Source organism: Gigantopelta aegis, chromosome 1, assembly GCF_016097555.1.
Source record: "Gigantopelta aegis isolate Gae_Host chromosome 1, Gae_host_genome, whole genome shotgun sequence".
NCBI classification, from domain to species: domain Eukaryota; kingdom Metazoa; phylum Mollusca; class Gastropoda; order Neomphalida; family Peltospiridae; genus Gigantopelta; species Gigantopelta aegis.
Window position 1 is genome coordinate 28,980,450 of NC_054699.1, and position 21,327 is coordinate 29,001,776.

General features: G+C 37.7%; 1 protein-coding gene across 2 annotated transcripts in view; it reads left to right on the top strand.

Annotated features, from left to right (window-relative positions):
- LOC121373392 (protein IWS1 homolog) overlaps positions 1–20,265 on the top strand; it is a 43,659-nt gene extending 23,394 nt beyond the window's left edge. For both annotated transcript variants that reach the window (XM_041500032.1, XM_041500041.1), the window contains exons 10-18: positions 1,304–1,451; positions 2,860–2,942; positions 5,936–5,987; positions 7,119–7,196; positions 9,558–9,681; positions 11,499–11,607; positions 14,862–14,921; positions 16,895–17,006; positions 18,941–20,265. In XM_041500032.1, the coding sequence (XP_041355966.1) occupies positions 1,304–1,451; positions 2,860–2,942; positions 5,936–5,987; positions 7,119–7,196; positions 9,558–9,681; positions 11,499–11,607; positions 14,862–14,921; positions 16,895–17,006; positions 18,941–19,066 (892 nt within the window). In that variant the 3' untranslated portion in view covers positions 19,067–20,265. The remainder of the gene's footprint in view (positions 1–1,303; positions 1,452–2,859; positions 2,943–5,935; positions 5,988–7,118; positions 7,197–9,557; positions 9,682–11,498; positions 11,608–14,861; positions 14,922–16,894; positions 17,007–18,940) is intronic.
- Positions 20,266–21,327: the final 1,062 nt, after the last annotated feature.

The window sequence follows — 21,327 nt, forward strand, 5'->3', positions numbered from 1 at the left end:
AAAACGAGAACAAAACAGTCCTCTACCTAACACATGTCTGTCTCAACCTCTGCTGGCACCATTGTAGACGCTCCGCTAAGTGACGTGGGGAAAATTTCTGCCTCCCTCAGCCGATTACGAACGGTCTGGTCAGAAATTCTGCATAGTCCAGGGATTTGTGTCGATGTGGTTGTTGCTATTGTGGTTCGATTTCGAAGATGACTCACCTGAATGTATCGATCTTGAGGCAGTGGTGGTTACACTGGGACTGACCTTGGCCTGTCATTAACACTTTGAGTGGTGTTGTACCGTGCCCATAAAGCAGAGATGGTCTGTCTGGAGACGCCAAAGTGCCTTGCCACAGCGTGTTGAGTTGACCCTGCTTCCAGTCTCTCAATGCCATTATTGTTTTGAGCTGACTTCAACCTTGGCATTATTGCATTACCTACAGTGTTGTTACGCGGTCTGTTTGAATCACTGCTGATGTGGCCTTTTATACCCCACCAACGGAGGGTTCGGCATGCAAAGTTACAGAACTTCATGATGCACATGCTTCTCTCAGGATTGCGCTTTTTTCATTTCAGTACAAACTATGGCTACGTTTATGCAAATCGAACATGTTTTATAATGTTTTTGCATCACCATTCGCTCACTTACTTAATTGTCTTTACGATGTCTTTGATTCTTTAAAATAATCCGATAGCATTATTTTTACCATGTCATGTTTCTTTTTTTTGAAGAGTATAAATGTTGGGAATTATTGGCATTGATTTTCAGTGATTTTCAGCAACTGTTGCTGTTGCTACGTACTTTTCATGCTTATATTGCTGTACAGATCTCTGTAGATAAAGCTGCATACAGTCTCTCAGCCTCCTACTTTTAAAGAGAACAGGGCTCAAAATTAATTCTTATGTTTAAGTCCTGAGATAATGAACACCACGGTATCTGTTATTTTCAGAGATGTTTATCTTGAATTTTGAGTCAATGTTTTCTATGTAACATTTTCAAGGATTTTTTCGTGTCCGACTTTGAGATGATGTTATATTTATGTGTTATATTTTCAGGGATTTCGTATCTGACTTTGAGATGATGTTATATTTATGTGTTATATTTTCAGGGATTTCGTGTCTGACTTTCAGGTGATATTATTTATCTGTGTTATATTTTCAGGGATTTCATGTCTTGACTGAGATGATGTTATTTATCAGTTATATTTTCAGGGATTTCGTGTCTGACTTTGAGATGATGTTATATTTATATGTTATATTTTCAGGGATTTCATGTCTGACTTTGAGGTGATCTTATTGATATATTATACTTTCAGTGATTTTGTGTCTGACTTTGAGGTGATGTTGATGCGTCGTAAGGAGGAGAATCAGTCGCGGAGACGCAAGCGTAAAGACTGTGACATGATCAATGACAACGATGACCTTATTGCGGACCTCATCCAGAAGATGAAGCAGTCCGCCGAGGTTCGTATATATATATAGAGAGAGAGAATAACTAGTAGATGACATAGAATATCGGCTTTACCGTGTGACAGTAATAATTGGAAATTCCGAGAGGCTTGCTAAGATAGGGCCTACTACTTATTATTAGGGGGAATATGCCTTTTGTTGAGGTCAGTATAAGTATTCATAAAGGGAAAACATGGATGAGAAAACATGAAGTTTTCTACATTTTTTATCCTGCAGTCCATAAAAATTATGAGGAAAAGCCATTATTTTTGTTATTTGCAGGGATGTGAGTGCTACGCGGAAACGCCTAAATGCGCTTTTCCATTTCGTCTAAAAAAAACTAAAACATGTTCAATACTGTTGACCACACACGGTTCATTTGCATGTTTTCACAGTTTCAAGTGTACGATGTGTCCCTTATATTATAAATTATAACCAGTTTAGATTTGTTAGCATCGAATGCAATTTTTGGCAGTTCCAGGGGTTGCAAACAACAATTTTCCTTCAGGGGTCCCTATATTTGAGCTACACTGTACGCTGACCTAGGAGTCAAATGAGCAATTTTGTAAGGTACCTACAGTGTCATGTACATGTATGTGTGTGATGTCAATTGAGTGACTTCAAAAGTCGTAATCTGTCGGTGTACGTTTATGACTTTGCTTTAATCGGTCATCATAATCGGCCAATAGAAACAGTGGTTGCAGGATTAAAATAATGCTTTGCATGCTGTCGGCACAGACTACCAGTTTATTTTGTTTTGTTTAACGACACCACTAGAGCACATTGATTTATTAATCATCAGCTATTGGATGTCAAACGTGGTAATTTTGACATATAGTCTTAGAGAGGAACTTGGAAAAATGTTTAACATGCACATTCAGAGCAAGCTGTTGTAGCGCACACCTGTCCTGGGCACAAGTACCGGCCTCCATTAGTAGCAAAGGATCTTTTATATACATCATCCTACAGACAGGATAACACATACCATGGCCTTTGAAAAACCAGTCGTGGTGCACTGGCTGGAGCAAGAAATAGCCCATTAAGCCCACCAACGGGGATCGATCCCATCACACATCAAGTGAACGCTTTACGACTGGGCCACGCCCTGCCCGCCCCCGCACAGAATACTGCCAAATGTGTACATCTGTTTGCTGGCAGGTGGCAGCTTCTTACATCAATCCAAATTTGAACTGTTCTGATTCTAATCATTAAAATCATTAAAAACCATGTAAAATATTTCAGATTATTTGGCTAGTGGCAAATTTTATGGATGGTCTGACTTGGGTTTTTTTTAAAAGTGAAGCAGTAAACAGAAATAGAATTTCAAAATTACGACTCTTTTGTTTTTCTTTTTTTCTACGACTCCCAAGTTTTGCAATTAAAAATTTGCTTAAAAGTTGTGGGGTTCCTTTTCATGTTTCAGGACGACCGTGAATTGAACCGAACACACAAGGCTGCCACGAAAAAGATGAAATTCCTTCCGTTCATCACAGCTCAGTTAAACAAGTAAGTGTGTGTCTGTGTGTGCGCAGGTAGTCTGTGTGCATTGTATGTGTTATATGTGCATGGGTGGTGTGGCGTGGGTGGTCTGTGTGCATTGTATGAGTGGTGTGGTGTAGTGTGGTGTGGGTGTGTTAATGATTACAAGAATTAATGTTCTAATGAATCAAGATAACCACCAATTGCTTTCCTGAACCATTTAACCAATTGCATGTAAGTGCAGCGTTTTATGATCATTTCATTTCAACTTATTTTTGTGCTTGTATCCAATTAAGGTTCAAGCACACTGACATGGGCACACACGTGAGCTATCTGGGCTGTCTGTCCAGCACAGTAGGTTAGTTGTTAGTTGGTTGGTGGTTAGTGAGAGAGAAGAGGGTGTATAGGTCTTACGCCTACCCATTGAGTCATTAAAATTTGCTGTGGGTGGGAGCTGGTACCGGGCTGTGAACCCTGTACCTACCAGCCTTATGTCCGATGGCTTAACCACTACGCCACTGAGGCTGGATTCATGATCAAGTACAGCTGAGGACAATGTAGAGTTATTTCCCTTCTAACTCCATGGCCCTAGGTGTACAGATTAATGATATGAGGATGTAATTAAATTGCTATTATATTCATTCATGGAAAGAAACTAACGCTCATCAACCCCACCCCCACCCTCATCACAGGCGAGATGAAATCGCTGGGAACAAGTACAATTTAAATTGTACTCGACCGCCTGGCCAGTGATTCTCTGTAGGCATGACCCAAATATGAGTTGTTGACTGTCAAAATATTTTGCCATTGAAACCCGCAAAGAGTCATTTTATTTCACCAAAATTAATTGGACATAACAGTTTAAAGACATCCCATGAGTACATCCGTAACAAGGCAAGTTTCAATTTGGCATCCATCGGTGGGTCCATTGGGCTATTTCTTGTTGCAGCTAGTGCATTAAAGAAAGAAAGAAATGTTTTATTTAACGGTGCACTCAACACATTTTATTTACGGTTATATGGTTAAGGACCACACAGATTTTGAGAGGAAACCCGCTGTCGCCACTTCATGGGCTACTCTTTCTGATTAGCAGCAAGGGATCTTTTATTTGCACTTCCCACAGGCAGGATAGCACAAATCATGGCCTTTGTTGAACCAGTTATGGATCACTGGTCGGTGCAAGTGGTTTACACCGACCCATTGAGCCTTGCGGAGCACTCACTCAGGGTTTGGAGTCGGTATCTGGATTAAAAATCCCATGCCTCGACTGGGATCCGAACCCAGTACCTACCAGTCTGTTGAGCGATGGCCTAACCACGACGCCACCGAGGCCAGTTGCTAGTGCATCACAACTGGTGTATCAAAGGCTGTGGTTTGTGGGATGGTGCATATAAAAGATCCCATGCTACTACTGGAAAAATTTAGTGGGTGTTCTCTAAAGACCCCGAGTCAAAAACTACCAAATGTTTGATATTCAATACGAAATGGTTAATTAACCAGTGTGCTGTAGTGGTCCAAACATTTTTTTATTACTGTTTGTGGGATAGTGCATTAATAGACTCCCATCATATGTTGTCATATGGGATATAAAAAGTACACCCGGGGTGGTGGAAATTTATACCCTGGACGAGGCTTGCCGAGTGCCTGGGTCGAAATTTCAACCACCGAGGGTGTACTTTTTTTTAATCCCACATGACCACATATGATGGAGTTGTTTTCTCCCATCCATTCGATTAATAAATCATTATTTTACATGAACAAACAAAGATGGCTGAAACAGTAACTTCTTTGTTTGACCATTTTATTATAAATAAAGTATACTATCATATTTGCTGCATCTGTTTCATGTGTTAAATATAATTTAACACTACAAATTAACAAGATAGCTTTTATAATGAAGGTTTTAATAACAAAATATTGATCTAAAACTAACCCAACTCTCAGTAATATGATGTCGTATATTACCAAGGACGTAATACTCCCCAATGTTAATGCAATGACGCTATAGCCTATACAAGACAGATTTATTCCGCATGGGCTGACATCATGGAATGGGTCTGTCTTGCATAACTAGAGATGGGAGAAATAAAAAATCCCTTGCTACTAATAGAAAAATGTAGCAGGTTTCATCTCTAAGACTACGTCAAAATTACCAAATGTTTGACATCTAATAGCCGACAATGAATAAATCATTGTGCTCTAGTGGTATTGTTACACAAAACAAACATAACTCTTTTTTTTATGTTCATCTGGGTTTGACAGGTCATAGGATTTAAAATTTCATGGGAAACACTTTTTCGATTCTGTGCCTTGTGATCATGGGAACCCATCAGTAATTGTTTTTAGGTTCCGCTGAATAGTCATACTCGATATGATAATCATGGGAAATGAAATTTCGGTTCTGAAAATGATCGTTTCAGTGAAACAAAAAAGCATGGAAATGTTTTGTGTGAATGGCACTGTTTTTATTTTAATTTTAGTATTGAAAAAACAACACACCAGGGGTCGAATTTTACACTATTCCGCAAATAGTAAATTTCGAAACGGAATAGTAAAACAATTCTTCCAATATTCCGTCATGAAAGTGAAAATAAAGCACAGAATACCGAAAATCGTCTACGACTATTCCGCTTATGCTTTTTCTTCAGCTACATTTTTCTGCAGAACAAATCCTCGCGCTATTAAGACCTATCTCATGCACTTACCAGTACAAAATAAACGTGTTTTTGATCAATACTAATGTTTGGAGTGAGTTCATTTGTAATTCCAGCTAGTATGCAGTAATGCATAGACTGGTATATAAACAATTGTTTCATTACACAATATTGTACAGGGCGACGTAGCACAGTCAGGAAAACTAGTGGTACATTAATAATTGAAGGGATAGTACATTTTTAGACGAAATAGTGTTTGAAATTCACTATTCCTTTGGGATAATGGTAAAAAAATTAAATTTCAACCCCTGCACACAGTCTTAAACACCTAATTGGTAATGCGGACATTTTGTTTTGTTCTTTTAGGTCAGATCTTCACATGATCTTCCTCGATTCGGGAATTCTAAGTGCTATTACTGTAAGCTTTTATTTCCTCTTTCTTTCATATTTTTGTGTTTCCCTAGCTTTTTTCAGCATGGTGCAGCACCATGTCTCAATAGTCTAGCACCATCTTGCCTTAATCAGCGCCATGGTTGCCCTGAGATTAAACAAGCCTTTTAAAATAATTAATTATAAAATTGTCTTTTATAAAACTTTCAGAAAATGTATTATAAAATATGCCATATTTTGCCATTCATTTACTAAAGGTTACATTAGTTACATTTACCTTTATTTCAATTAATTGTTTGTCTTTAATGAAAGAAAAGCACCCTAAAAATGGTGAAAATGCTCCAAAAGTGTTTAGTCAACCATGCCTTGCCAAATGTCTCAAAAGGAGTCATTCAATTTGTGTTGATGACATTCCACTATTGTTTAATTATAATAGAAACATTCTGCTATGTTTTGCTCAAAGTGGAGACATGCTGCTGTTTTTGAAATTGAAGAACAGTAATGGTTAATTTTACATCACATATTCCTTTTGTGAAATAGAAAATTTTAATTGATATAAAAAACCCAAATTTAAATAATTTTAAAAATTAATAAATTGACATGCTTTAAAATAAATATCATTGGTGCACTTATAAATTAGAAACACCAAATCAGTTTATCGTAAGTTAGAAATTTAATTCCGCATAATTTGTGTGTGTGTGTGTGTGTTATTGTGGATGTGTTAGTCTTTAATTTATGCCTTGCATTTGTTAAAGGTTTAAAATTACAATCTTACTGCTGTTATACAATTTACAATATTCTGATTGGATGACATCACTGAATAATTGAATGTTATCCTTCGATAAACCTCAGAAGGTGACGTCAATACACGTGTACGTCAAATGGGATGTCATTACGTGAAACAGGTGATGGAAAGGACTTTAGAAACTGAGTTTTGTATATTTTTTAACTAAATAGAAATGTTGTTTGTAATAATATAAAAACAAATTGTAATTTTTTGCGAATTTATTGATGTGTAACAGTCACAAATTTTAGTATAAAATCAATTTGCTACACTACACGATGTTTTACAATTTGTGTCTGTTATACATTAATAAATTCACCAAAAAACACCCAACCCAAACAATTGTTATATAATATGAGATTTTCACTCTTCCAGGAATGGCTGGCTCCTCTACCTGACAGAAGTTTGTCACATTATTCCATTCGGAAAACTTTACTTCACGTCCTCGGAGACGTAAGATTTTAAATATTTTTTAAAAGAAAGTTTATTATCCCTTGAAAACAAGTGTCAGGATTCGTGGCACTGGTATCATTACTTCAATAAGTTGTTTGAATATTTAACCTGCACAAATGATGGGGTTTTTTGGGGTGGGGTTTAATATTTGGGGGGGGGGGGGGGGGGGGGTTTCTTTTCTTCAAAAACAGACATACCGGTACCCCAGTAATAGATAATGCATTACTTGTAGATATAAAGATAAAGTTCCTGTGCACCAAATAAAATGGTCCAAAACGAACTGTAAAGGTTTGAAAAGGTGATTTTCAGTTTCATTTCAAATTATTTTCATGCTTATATTCAATTGAAGTTCAAGCATGCTTTCCTGGACAGTGGTTTAGTTGTTAATGGTTAGTGAGAGAGAAGAGGGTGTTGTGATCTTACACCTACCCACTGAGGTGTTAAAACCCGCTCCGGGTGGAAACAGGTATCAGGCTGCGAACCATGTATCAACCAGCCTTATGTCCGATGGCATAACCACAACACCACCGAGGCTGGTGAAAAGATGATGACATACTCTCAGTCAGAATTTTTGTTCTCTGATATTTTTAGTCACCTACCAGTAAAACCGGTGGGGATTACATGTATAGGTTTCATCTCCAACCATCTGTCTGTCTGTCTGTCTGTCAATCTGTCAATCTGTCTGTCAGTATTACTTTCCGTGGACGGTTACAGATCAAGTTTGACTTTCATGGCTATTTATAATTTTTTGATAGAGTTGTGGCTCTTGAAGTTACAAGATATCTAAAAATCCAGACTTTTTTTTTGGGGGGGGGGGGGGGGAAATGCCTCAAGATATTGGGATGAAATTTTTTCCATAGCTTTATCGTGTCCTGTAGACAAATAAACTTTAAACAGGGCTCTGATTCGATGTTTTTTCACTCTTCCAGGACAAGGGCTTTTGGGTGTAGAATAAGTAAATTGTTATAGGGTGTATACCATCAAATGAAATCCCAGACAACAATAGTAGCATACTGTGTTACATGTATGTGGCTAAAACTCCTACCTACAGTGTATCAATCGACATTACACCACGGATATAAATACTACCACCTCTCACCCATAAAGTGAATCAGAAAAACTTAGGGGTTAAGCTGCTCATTTCACAGATAACAGGTAGTGTCTATGACTACCCTATTTGAATAAAAAAAAATTACAGGTACCCCATACATGTTTCATGCACAAGGCTACTTGACCCAGAAATACTAGATGAAATACAGTTGCATACATTTTTGGCCCAGATGAAACTTAATTGTTTTTTTTCTTTACAACAAACACACTCATTGATCACCAATGACAGGACGTGTGGTGTTAACTGCTCTATCAAAATTTGGGTGCACCTATCAGACAAGTCAACTGAAACTGTCAATATATTGACAGATATTTGATATATACTAAAACTACCAATATATTGACAGATATTTGATCTATACTAAAACTAGCAATATATTGACAGATATTTGATATATGCTAAAACTAGCAATATATTTACAGATATTATTGACCAAATATTTGGTTATAATACTTAGTGATGTTCTGATGATTGATTAAATAGAGAATAATACTTGAGTGGCTGTTAGATACCATTTATCTCACAGGTTGTTCAATACGTTTTTAAACAACGAGTTGTAAGATAAATGGTATCTAACAGACACGAATGTATTATTCTATTTCTTACATATCCTCAAAACCAGGTGTTAAGTACATTTTAACATCTGGTTTTTTTTACTAAAAGATATTTACAACCCTTTGCACTTGTAGCTGACTTAGGTGTCACAGACACATGATTGTCAGGTTAACTATATGTCACAGTGTAATCGATTTCCATTGTGTTGTTTTTCATTGGATATATGGCATTGGTGTCCTGGGGCCTAATTCACAAAGCTCTCTTAGGCTCTGCTAGACAACAAAGCATCCTCTTTGCAAGTATTTTAGCATTGCACTTTCCGTGGACGGTTACAGATCAAGTTTGACTTTCATGGCTATTTAAAAAAAATTGATAGAGTTGTGGCTCTTGAACTTACAAGATAAAAAAAAATATCTAAAAATCCAGACTTTTTTTTTTTTTTGGGGGGGGGGGGGGGGGGGGAATGCCTCAAGATATTGGGATGAAATTTTGTCCATAGCTTTATCGTGTCCTGTTATAGATCAAGTTAGACTTTCATGGCGATTTACTCATTTGTGACTGGAGTTATGGCTCTTGAAAATATGTTTTTCACAATTCCTTGAGACATTGAGTTGAAATTTTGTTGAGTGTGGTTGGAGATATGTATTGCTTTAGCTGTACTCTCATATTTGTCTTATTCACATGTTTGGTTTCAGTTTCCACCAGGAGCGATCAATGCCGACAACCTGCGTAACAGTGGGATTGGGAAAGCCGTCATGTATCTGTACAAACACCCGAAGGAGACTCGTGAGAACAAGGAAAAGGCCGGGAAATTGATCAGTGAGTCGGAGGTTTTATTCATGTATTACAGCGGCCGCTGTTTTACAACACTACACTATTTTCTGGTGGTAACTCAGGGTGTAACTAACTGAAAATATTGGAGCGGGACGTAGTCCAGTGGTAAAGTGCTTGCTTGATGCGAGATCAGTCTAGGTTCGATCCCAGTCGGTGGGCCCATTGGGCTATTTCTCGTTCCAGTCAGTGCACCACGACTGGTATATCAAAGGCCATGGTATGTGCTATCCTGCCTGGGATGGTGCATATAAAAGATCCCTTGCTACCAATAGACTATATGTCAAATTACCAAATGTTTGACATCCAGTAGCCGATGATTAATAAATCAATGTGGTCTAGTGCTGTCATTAAACAAAACAATTTTTTTTTATTAATTGGAAATAGCACATTATTTCTTACAATGAAATAAAATCATTATTATTAAAAAAAAATTAGAGCCATTTATGATCACTTAAATCAAACATTACTTATATTTTATTCTTTAGGTTATCCATTTCTGCAGAACCTAAATGTTTCTGGTCATCCTAGTATTTCTAATACCAAACAATGCAAATGCATATTTAAAAAAAACCCACATACGTCTGAGAAGTAGTGGTTTATTGATTCGAGTTCTAATCTATTTTTAAGGATATTTCCTGTTTTAACATCACAGACTCTACTTTCACTCTATTGTAACTTGATCCAAAAGAGTTACAGGTTTGTAAATTAATTAAACTCCTTTTTTTTTACGGGTTAAAACTAGGGTCTTTACAATTAAAATCCTTTTATGATCAGATAATTCTGACCGATGTGTAATCTAAAGTTGATTGGTGGGTGTCGACTGATTATAACCGATGATCGGTGATGACATTCCAACCGATTCCCATGACTAGCGCAACTGAATACAGTGGTTTAGGATTGGCCGACAGGCTAATGTCTATATTAAAGCCTTTCGCTACATTTAATACTTAAACATATTTGATAAATCAAGATCTTGGAAACGAAAGAATAAAATTATTTCCAGTCTGGTTGTCAGGAAGAATAGACGGAAAGATAGAAAAGTAAATAAGAAAGAAGGAAAGGAAACAATAGACCGTTTAGACGATGAATGGTTAATTATTCTCGAAACACTTGCTATTTATAAGGACCTTCTGAACTGACTTAAATATTGAAATGTCAGGCCATAGGATTTCAAATTTTATGGCACACACTTTTTCAGTTCCATGCTTTGTGATCATGGGAACCCTTCACAAACTGTTTTTAGGTTCCATTGAATTGTCGCGGGACGGGATGTAGCCCAGTGGTGAAGCATTCGTTTGATGCACGGTCGGTCTGGGATCGATCACCGTCGGTGGACCCATTGGGCTATTTCTCGTTACAGCCAGTGTTCAACAACTGGTGTAACAAAGGCCGTGGTATGTACTATCCTGCCTGTGGTATGATGCATATAAAAGATCCCTTGCTGCTAATCGAAAAAGAGTAGCCCATGAAATGGCGACAGCAGGTTTCCTCTCAATATCTGTGTGGTCCTTAACCATATGTCTGACGCCATATAACCATAAATAAAATCGTGTTGAGTGCGTCGTTAAATAAAACATTTCCTTCCTTCCATCCATTGAATAGTTGTATTTGATATAATAATCATGGGAAACGAACTTTCAGTTCCGTGATTTTACAGACCCGCTGTCGGAAACTTATAATTTCCGTGAAATCCGAAGCCATGAATATTTTCTTGAAAGCTAAGAATTTGAAGTTGCATAATTGAGAGTAGAACATTGTGACGGCTGAATTTTACTCATAATTTTTAATTTTCTTTCTTCCAGACGAGTGGTCTCGGCCGATTTTCAACCTGACATCCAACTACAGCTTACTGTCGAAAGAGGAGAGAGAACAGCGAGACTACGAACAGCTGCCGAAGAAACGCAGAATCACGTAAGGATTGTGATATATCGGACTAATAGACTCCATCGTATGTGGTCATGTGGGATAGAAAAAGTACACATGAGGTGGTGGAAATTTCAACCCAGGATGTATTTGCTGTGTTTGTTTCATGTTTTAAATATAATTTAACACTAAACATGAACAAGATAGCTTTTATAATGAAGGTTTTAATAACAAAATATTAATCTAAAACTAACCAACTCACATTCATGTAACATATATTACCAACAACATAAGACTTCCCATGTTAAATGCAATGATGTCATAGCCTATACAAGGCAGATTTATTCCGTATGGGCTGACATCATGGAATGGGTCTGTCTTGTATAGCTAGGGCTGGGAGACAGTGTTTCTCTAGTCCAGCAGACTTCTATATCTCTAAATCTACTTGTGTGCCAGGGTTCCCACTATGTATGTGGCTAAAACTCCTACCTGCAGTGTATCAATCGACATTACACCATGGATATAAATACTACCACCCCTCACCCTTAACCTTCTGACTACTGCATGCAAGATATTTTGCCCGACGTCATACCAGTCAGCATACTGTACACTGTATACAGTGCATTCCCCAATTCATATTTCCCATCGTTTTGCACACGACACTCACCGGAAAGACTTGCATAACAGGAAACAGAAGTCAGTCGAGCTTCCTGTATCTTTAGTTGGTGTTTTTCTAAGGAAAATAACTTGTAATTTTGAGTTGAAAAAGTGGTTTTTAGCAAGTATTTTTGCTTGACAACAATGGCGACATGTCGCAGTCCTTTTCAGGGATCGATAGCTGATTGTGACAGCTAATTTGATAATAAATTTGATCGTTTTACGAACAACGAAAATCACCAAATATTGGGATATGAATTGTAGTTCATTTTAAAAAACATATTCTGGCCAGAAAACCACAGTTATTGGGAATAATAGACATAAATCCTGGACAGCTGGCCACAAATGCCAGTAAGTAAATGCGAATATATAAAATATCATAATAATTATAAAAACCCACGAAAATAATACTTACTGATTCATATATGAACTTTCTACATTTTTTGCGGGTCCCCTATACATGTTTGAAGCACAAGGCTACTTGACACAGTAGTACAGGTCCCCTATACATGTTCTAAGCACAAGGCTACTTGACACAGTAGTACAGGTCCCCTATACATGTTCTAAGCACAAGGCTACTTGACACAGTAGTACAGGTCCCCTATACATGTTCTAAGCACAAGGCTACTTGACACAGTAGTACAGGTCCCCTATACATGTTCTAAGCACAAGGCTACTTGACACAGTAGTACTAGATGAAATAAAACTGCATACATTTTTTGCCCAGATGAAACTTAATTATTTTTTTTACAACAAACACGCATTGATCACCAATGACAGGACTTGTGGTATTAACTGCTCTATCAAAAGTTGGGTGCACCTCGAACTTTGACCCAGCCGGATGTTATTTGGTTTGTACTACCTATAACAGCTTATCCTACCAGACAAGTCAACTGAAACTAGCAATATATAGACAGATATTTGATATATACTAAAATTAGCAGTATATTGACAGATATTTGATATATATACAAAAACTCTCAATATATTGACAGATATTTGATATATACTAAAACTTGCAATATATTGACAGATATTTGATATACATGTATACTGAAACTCACAATATATTGACAGATATTTGATATATACTGAAACTCGCAATATATTGACAGATATTTGATATACCGTATATCTTCGCCTATAAGTCAAATTTTTTCACCCAAAAATTATTTTATAACTTGGGGGGTCGACTTATAAGAGGGTAAAAAAATTTCACCCAAAAATATTACCGTTTTGGGGATTATTTTACAAGTTTTATTGTTGAAGTATGCCCTGTATTTATACTCAAATATGTTAATTTGACAAATTAATTTTTTATAACCTTTTTTGGGGGGGCATTAGAACGGTTTTGGTTATGCAAAAAGGCATGCGATCTCACTCACATGCCAAGAGAATAGTCCACTTAGTTAAAATAACAGTCATCACTAATAGCAAAAATGTAAACAATACTAACTACCTGTTGCCTGAGTTTATTTTGAAATCTGGTCACTGGCATTAATGGTTGTTCAAACAATGTTTTGTCGGTGATTAACTTCATGAATATTAGCCTACTGAGCTTTCCCTTAAAATAACTTAGACTGATCTCTGCAGTTCACTAGAGCAATAGGGACATACATAAAAACCAGTGTACTTTCCAGAGTTATCCTCCTTACATGTATTAATATGGCGGCAAAACATGTGATTAACTGATACTTTCAGTTTTATTGTAGTGATCTGTTGTCAGTGTTTATAAATAAAGTTGTTGTCTGTGCACAAAACCATGCTGTACAGTGCCATACGGTAACAGCCAAACAGCTTTCACTATCTACTAAGGGAATATTTTGTTTTGATGCTATGTTACTTGTTTGCGATGTACAAAACGTGAAAACCGAAGTTTGTAAAATAATTTCAAATATTTTACATTATTGTTCTCATGTACTGAAAATAAGAAATACTTCAATATCTATAAGTTGTTTTTCATGGGTCGACTTATAAACGGGTCAATAAAAAAAAAACGTTTTCAGGGCTTGAAATTAGGGACTCGACTTATATTCGAGATCGACTTACAGGCGAAGATATACGGTATACTAAAACTCGCAATGTATTGACAGATATTTGATATATACCTAAACTCACAATATATTTGATATATACTGAAACTCGCAATATATTGACAGATATTTGATATATACTATACAAAAATATTTGGTTATAATACTTAGTGATGTTCCGGTGATTGATTTTAATAGGTAAAATATGAGATGATAAACTATAAAATTTTGTAATCGATTGTTGGTGGAAATTACAACTAATTGATGCGCGGTCGGTTTAGGATTGATCCCCGTCGGTGGGTCCATTGGGCTATTTCTCGTTCCAGCCAGTGCACCATGACTGGTCTATCAAAGGTGATGGTATGTGCTGTTGTCTGTGAGATGGTGCATATAAAAGACAAACTTTAACAAACATTTTTGTTGCTATAATTTAGGTAAATGAATTGATGCATGTATCGGGTCTTTGATGAATATGTGTCAGAATTACCTAATGTTTGACATCCAATATCCGATGGTTAATTAATCAATGTGCTGTACTGGCCTTTAATTAATTATGTTTAATGGATATTTTAATGTTTAATACAAAGTGAAAGTTGATGTTTCTACTTTTAGTTTGGAGGGTGGACAGACACCAAGACGAGACATTGACAAGGCTCTTGCTGGAGACCAGAAGTGAGTACACTGATGTGATGATATTTTACCGCCCCCACTAGCCTTCCAAACCTGGTATATCAAAGGCTGTGGTGTGTGCTGTCCTGTCTGTAGAAACGTATATTTAATAGGGACATGGCCAGTGGTAAAGCACTCGTCTGATGATATTTTACCGCCCCCACTAGCCTTCCAAACCTGGTATATCAAAGGCTGTGGTGTGTGCTGTCCTGTCTGTAGAAACGTATATTTAATAGGGACATGGCCAGTGGTAAAGCACTCGTCTGATGATATTTTACCGCCCCCACTAGCCTTCCAAACCTGGTATATCAAAGGCTGTGGTGTGTGCTGTCCTGTCTGTAGAAACGTATATTTAATAGTGACATGGCCAGTGGTAAAGCACTCGTCTGATATTTTACCGCCCCCACTAGCCTTCCAAACCTGGTATATCAAAGGCTGTGGTGTGTGATGTCCTGTCTGTAGAAACGTATATTTAATAGTGACATGGCCAGTGGTAAAGCACTCGTCTGATATTTTACCGCCCCCACTAGCCTTCCAAACCTGGTATATCAAAGGCTGTGGTGTGTGATGTCCTGTCTGTAGAAACGTATATTTAATAGGGACATGGCCAGTGGTAAAGCACTCGTCTGATGATATTTTACCGATATTTTACCGCCCCCACTAGCCCCACTAGCCTTCCAAACCTGGTATATCAAAGGCTGTGGTGTGTGCTGTCCTGTCTGTAGAAACATATATTTAATAGGGACATGGCCAGTGGTAAAGCACTCGTCTGATGATATTTTACCGGCTCCACTAGCCTTCCAAACCTGGTATATCAAAGGCTGTGGTGTGTGCTGTCCTGTCTGTAGAAACGTATATTTAATAGGGACATGGCCAGTGGTAAAGCACTCGTCTGATGATATTTTACCGCCCCCACTAGCCTTCCAAACCTGGTATATCAAAGGCTGTGGTGTGTGCTGTCCTGTCTGTAGAAACGTATAATTAATAGGGACATGGCCAGTGGTAAAGCACTCGTCTGATGATATTTTACCGCCCCCACTAGCCTTCCAAACCTGGTATATCAAAGGCTGTGGTGTGTGCTGTCCTGTCTGTAGAAACGTATATATAATAGGGACGTGGCCAGTGGTAAAGCACTCGTCTGATGATATTTTACCGCCCCCACTAGCCTTCCAAACCTGGTATATCAAAGGCTGTGGTGTGTGCTGTCCTGTCTGTAGAAACGTATATATAATAGGGACGTGGCCAGTGGTAAAGCACTCGTCTGATGCATGGTCCGTCTATGATCGATTCTCAGTGGTGGGCTTGTTGGCCTATTTCTTGTTCCAACCAGTGCACCACGACTGGTATATCAATGGCCGTGTATGTACCATTCTGTCTGGGATGGTGCATATAAAAGATCCTTTGCTACTAATGGAAAAATGTTAAGCATTTCCTCTGTAAGACTATATATCAAAAATTATAAATGTTTGACATCAAATAGCCGATTAATAAATCAGTGTGCTCTAGTGGTGTCGTTTACTGAAACAAACTTTAATTTTGATATATTGTGTACCAATGAATGATGCACAACTTTGCGGTTTGCTTAAATTAAAAGTTGAGTGAAGAGAACGATAGTTCATGTGAGATATTGTGTCCTGTTGCTGATGTAATGCATGGTCGATCTAAGATCGATCCCTGTCCGTGGGCCCATTGTGCTATTTCTCGTTCCAGCCTGTGCACCACGACTGGTATATCGAAGGCTGTGTTATGTGCTATCCTGTCTATGGTATGGCATATAAATGATCCATTGCTACTAATGGAAAAATGTAGCAGGTTTTTTCTCTAAGACTATATGTCAAATTACCAAATGTTTGACATCCAATAGCCGATGATTAGTAAGTCATTGTGGTGGTGTTTAACAAAACAGACGTTTTGTTAATGCTCAAGACTCATTTATCTTGTGTTGCATTGTAAAACCTTCCTTTCATCTGTTTCAGGGCTCTGAGACCCGGTGACCCTGGGTGGGTGTACAGAGCGCGGGTCCCGGCCCCGTCAAACAGAGACTACGTCGTGAGACCCAAATCCAGCATGGAGTACGTCGAGAGAAAGGTTCGTTAGCACAGCTGTAGTCATTAATGAAGGGGGCGGGATTTAGCTCAGTCAGTTGAGTGTTTCGCTTGCGTTGCTGGATCGAATCACCTCAGTGGATCCATTCAACTGATTGTGTTTTTTCTCTCCTTCCAACTAGTGCACCACAACTGGTCAAAGGCTGTGGTATGTGCTTTCCTGTCTGTGGAAAAGTGCATATAACATATTGCTTGCTGCATTAAGAAAAATGTAGCGGGTTTCCTCTGATGACTAAGAGTCAGATATACCAAATGATTAATTAATGAATGTGCTCTTGTGGTGTCGTTAAACAAAACAAACTTTATTAATGAAAGACACAGTCGGTCCTTACATTTCAGTGCAGGAGATATATATATAGAACACTACACTTGTTTTCCCTAGATGTCATATTTATGAAACGAGTAACAAAACAAACTTCATTAATGAAAGACACCGTCGGTCCTTACATTTCAGTGCAGGAGATATATATATATAGAACACTACACTTGTTTTCCCTAGATGTCATATTTATGAAACGAGTAACAAAACAAACTTCATTAATGAAAGACACAGTCGGTCCTTACATTTCAGTGCAGGAGATATATATATAGAACACTACACTTGTTTTCCCTAGATGTCATATTTATGAAACAAGTAACAAAACAAAAATGAGGGGAACTACCTTGGGAAGTTCATGAGTGTAGTCAAAATTTTATCTGGTGAAAACGAGAGTAGTTTTTTAATTTTTTACCCTGGCAATTACTTCCGACATTACTCAATGAGACATGGAAAAGCACACAACTTATTATACACCACCAGGTTCATACGGAATTTATGCGACACACCCAGACGTCAACCAGGTGGGTAATAAAACTTGGTGGTATGGTGCTATGGAATTGAATGCAAACACAGAATACAGTCAACAGGGGTTTTGGGGGACCTTCCCGTAGAAAGAAAATGTTTAAGTTTAGGGTATGGGTTAAAGGGACATTCCTGAGTTTGTTGCGCTAATATTGTATGCAGAAAAATATATTTGATATGTAATTACAATCGTTAAAAAGTCTGTTAGTCGATAATATCTTAAAAAGTGCAGCAAACTCAGGAATGTCCCTTTAAGAAAATCATACAGTAATAATAAGAGTAATTAATTTCTTAAAATCTGCAAATAAATTTTGGTATGTCGCCATATCTGTTTTACCCTCTGGTAGAAACCCTGCAGTGGTAGAGTCCTAACCAGATATACAATGAATTGGATGGATTGATCTCCTCAAATGGACTCCTTATCACTGGCCTGATGCGCGGACGGTCTAGGATCGTTTCCCGTCGGTGAGCCCATTTGGCTTTTTAATGTTCTAGCCAGTGCACCATACTTGTGTCTGTGGGATGGTGCATATAAAAGATCCCGTGCTGCTAATGAAAAAATTCAGTGGGTCACCTCTGATGACTACGACTCAGAATTAACAAATGTTTAACATCCAATAGCCAATGATTAATTAGTGTGCTCTAGTGGTGTCATTAAACAAAACAAACTAACTTTTAAACTTTTCAGTCCTGTTTTTTTGACTAAATAACCATATGTTAGACAGTTGACATCATATAACCGTAGGGGCGAGACGTAGCCCAGTAGTAAAGTGCTCGCTTGATGTGCAGTCGGTGTGGGATCGAGTCCCATCAGTGGGCCCATTGGTCTATTTCTCCACCCAGTGCACCACGATTGGTACATCAATGGACGTGGTATGTGCTATTATGTCTATGGGATGATGCATATAAAAGATCCCTTGCTGCTAATCGAAAAGAGTAGCCCATGAAGTGGCGACAGCGGGTTTCCTCTCTCAATATCTCTGTGGTCCTTAACCATATGTCTGATGCCATATAACCATAAATAAAATGTGTTGAGTGCATCGTTAAATAAAACATTCCTTTCCTTTTTATTTCAGGGTGGAGGAAAGAAGGAGAAGACGAGATACGAGAAGCATGCGCTGGCCTTCAAAGAGAAGAAGAAAAACAACAAAGTGCAGAGAGCCGTGGCCATCAGCATTGAGGGAAGGAAGATGGCACTGTGAGAAGTCAGGTGGTAAAACCGAACTGGAAATCATCGGTCACTCAAAAAGAATAAAACGAGTATAATAATCAATAATCGCGCTGTGTGAAAACCGTGTGTTATTGGTTAAAATAGCACTGTCAAAATAACCTTTAACAGCACCGAACAAAACAGAAACAGTGTTATTGGTTAAATGAGAAAGACTGGGGAAAAAACATGATACTTGTTTTAAAAAAACCCATTGAAAATCATTTTGGAAGTGTTTCTGGTTAAAGAAAAACATTTTGAAAAAAAAAAAAATGTTACTAGATGCTAGAATTATTTGGCAGTATGTAAAACCATGTGTTTTTGTTAAAATTATTTAACATTGCAAAAATGTTACTGGTTGAAATAGAACTAGAAATGTTTGGCAGTATGTAAAACCATGTGGGTTTTTGTTTTTGTTAAAATAACTGCTTGAAATAGAACTGGAAAACATCACCCAGTGCCACACTGTGTGTGTGTTTTGGTTGAAAAAAGCTTTGTGAAACAACTGTTACTGTTCCAGTAGTTTTGTAAAAAAAATAACAAAAAAGCATATGGCATTGTGTAAAAAAAACCCTCAGATCATGTGTTACAAAAAGCACCATAAAATATATAGCAACGCCAAGACTTCAAAGTATATGGTATGACAACACCATTAGTGTCATGGCAATCGCATACTGCATCAAAGGTATTGTGACCCATGTGGCATAGTGAAAACCAAATTAGAGTTACTGTGAAAGCCAAACAGAACTGTGAAAGCCAAACAGAACTGTGAAAGCGAAATAGCAGGGTGGAAGCAACACAGTATGGTAAATCTATTGAGAACTGAAGCCACACGACACTAAAAAGCATGGGGGACCACACTACAGCACCGTGAAATCAAATAGACTTGAGTACTGAACATTTTTGTTTAAAAGAAAGGGTTGAATTTATGAAGCCAGATTTTCTGAAACACCTGTGTTTAAGCATTGTGAATGTACGTTGTTATATGCATGTAAGACATAATCAGGCTTTGTATATTCGGACCAAAAGGACTGAAAACTCTGTGTTTTGTGAATTATTCATACCAGCGTTAGCTGAGTGGTGCAGTCTGTCCTTACTGATTTCAATGAAATTGAAGAGGAATGTATTATTATTGTTCTTGAAAGATGACTGTTTGTGTATATGCTAGATATACATGTACCAATCCCTTGTAAAGTAACTGTTGTTGTTTTTGTTGGTTTTTTGTGTGTGTGCATGGGTGCGTGTGTATGTGTGTGAATACAGGACTGGTTTGAGGTCTGTTTGCCATTAATGCAGTTTTGCACATAGTTTATCATGTACAGTTCCTCATATGGAAATGTGCATTTCTATATATCTATGATTTTTGCAAGCAGATTACTGTTTTAAATTTATCATAGTCAAAGTTCTCTTAAAGTCACATACCCATAGTCAAAGGTCTCTTAAAGTCACAGACCCATAGTCAAAGTTCTCTTAAAGTCACAGACCCATAGTCAAAGTTCTCTTAAAGTCACAGACCCATAGTCAAAGTTCTCTTAAAGTCACAGACCCATAGTCAAAGTTCTCTTAAAGTCAAGTACCCATAGTCAAAGTTCTCTTAAAGTCACAGACCCATAGTCAAGTTCTCTTAAAGTCACAGACCCATAGTCAAAGTTCTCTTAAAGTCAAGTACCCAAGTTGGAACCCATGGAAACAAGACACTAAGTTTGGTTAACCTACAGACCTGTAACACGTCTGAATAAGGATGCAACAGAGTGAAACAAGAGTCTTGTGACGTTGAAATGGGGAAATCCCGTCTTAAAAATAGACCAGAGCTCGTCTCCACAACCGTTACTTTCTCAAACGCATATGCGTTTTTAGAATTATTAAAACATGTTTTTTTGTGGCATTACAAAAACCAAGATGATCATAAACACTTCGGTTGTAGGAAAACGGATATTTTAAACAATGAAATATAAGTAAGGTTACTCTGATTTCAATTATTGAAAACGGCTATAACTGTGAAAAAATATGCTGTAGTGTTTAAAAACTAGATTCTGTCAGGTTAAGCCACTAGTGAAACTTCGCACTGTGCTGTCACCGCGCCTAGAAAACACTCATTTATCACCTTTGTTTTAGGGCCTCCACGAGTCCAAAATATTGGACTCGAGCACTCGAGGGTCAAACTCGACCCGAACCGAGTACTCATCACTTACACTAGATGATGATGTGATTAAGGAATTAAGTAAAATACCATTATGCATCGTAATTCCAGTGCTG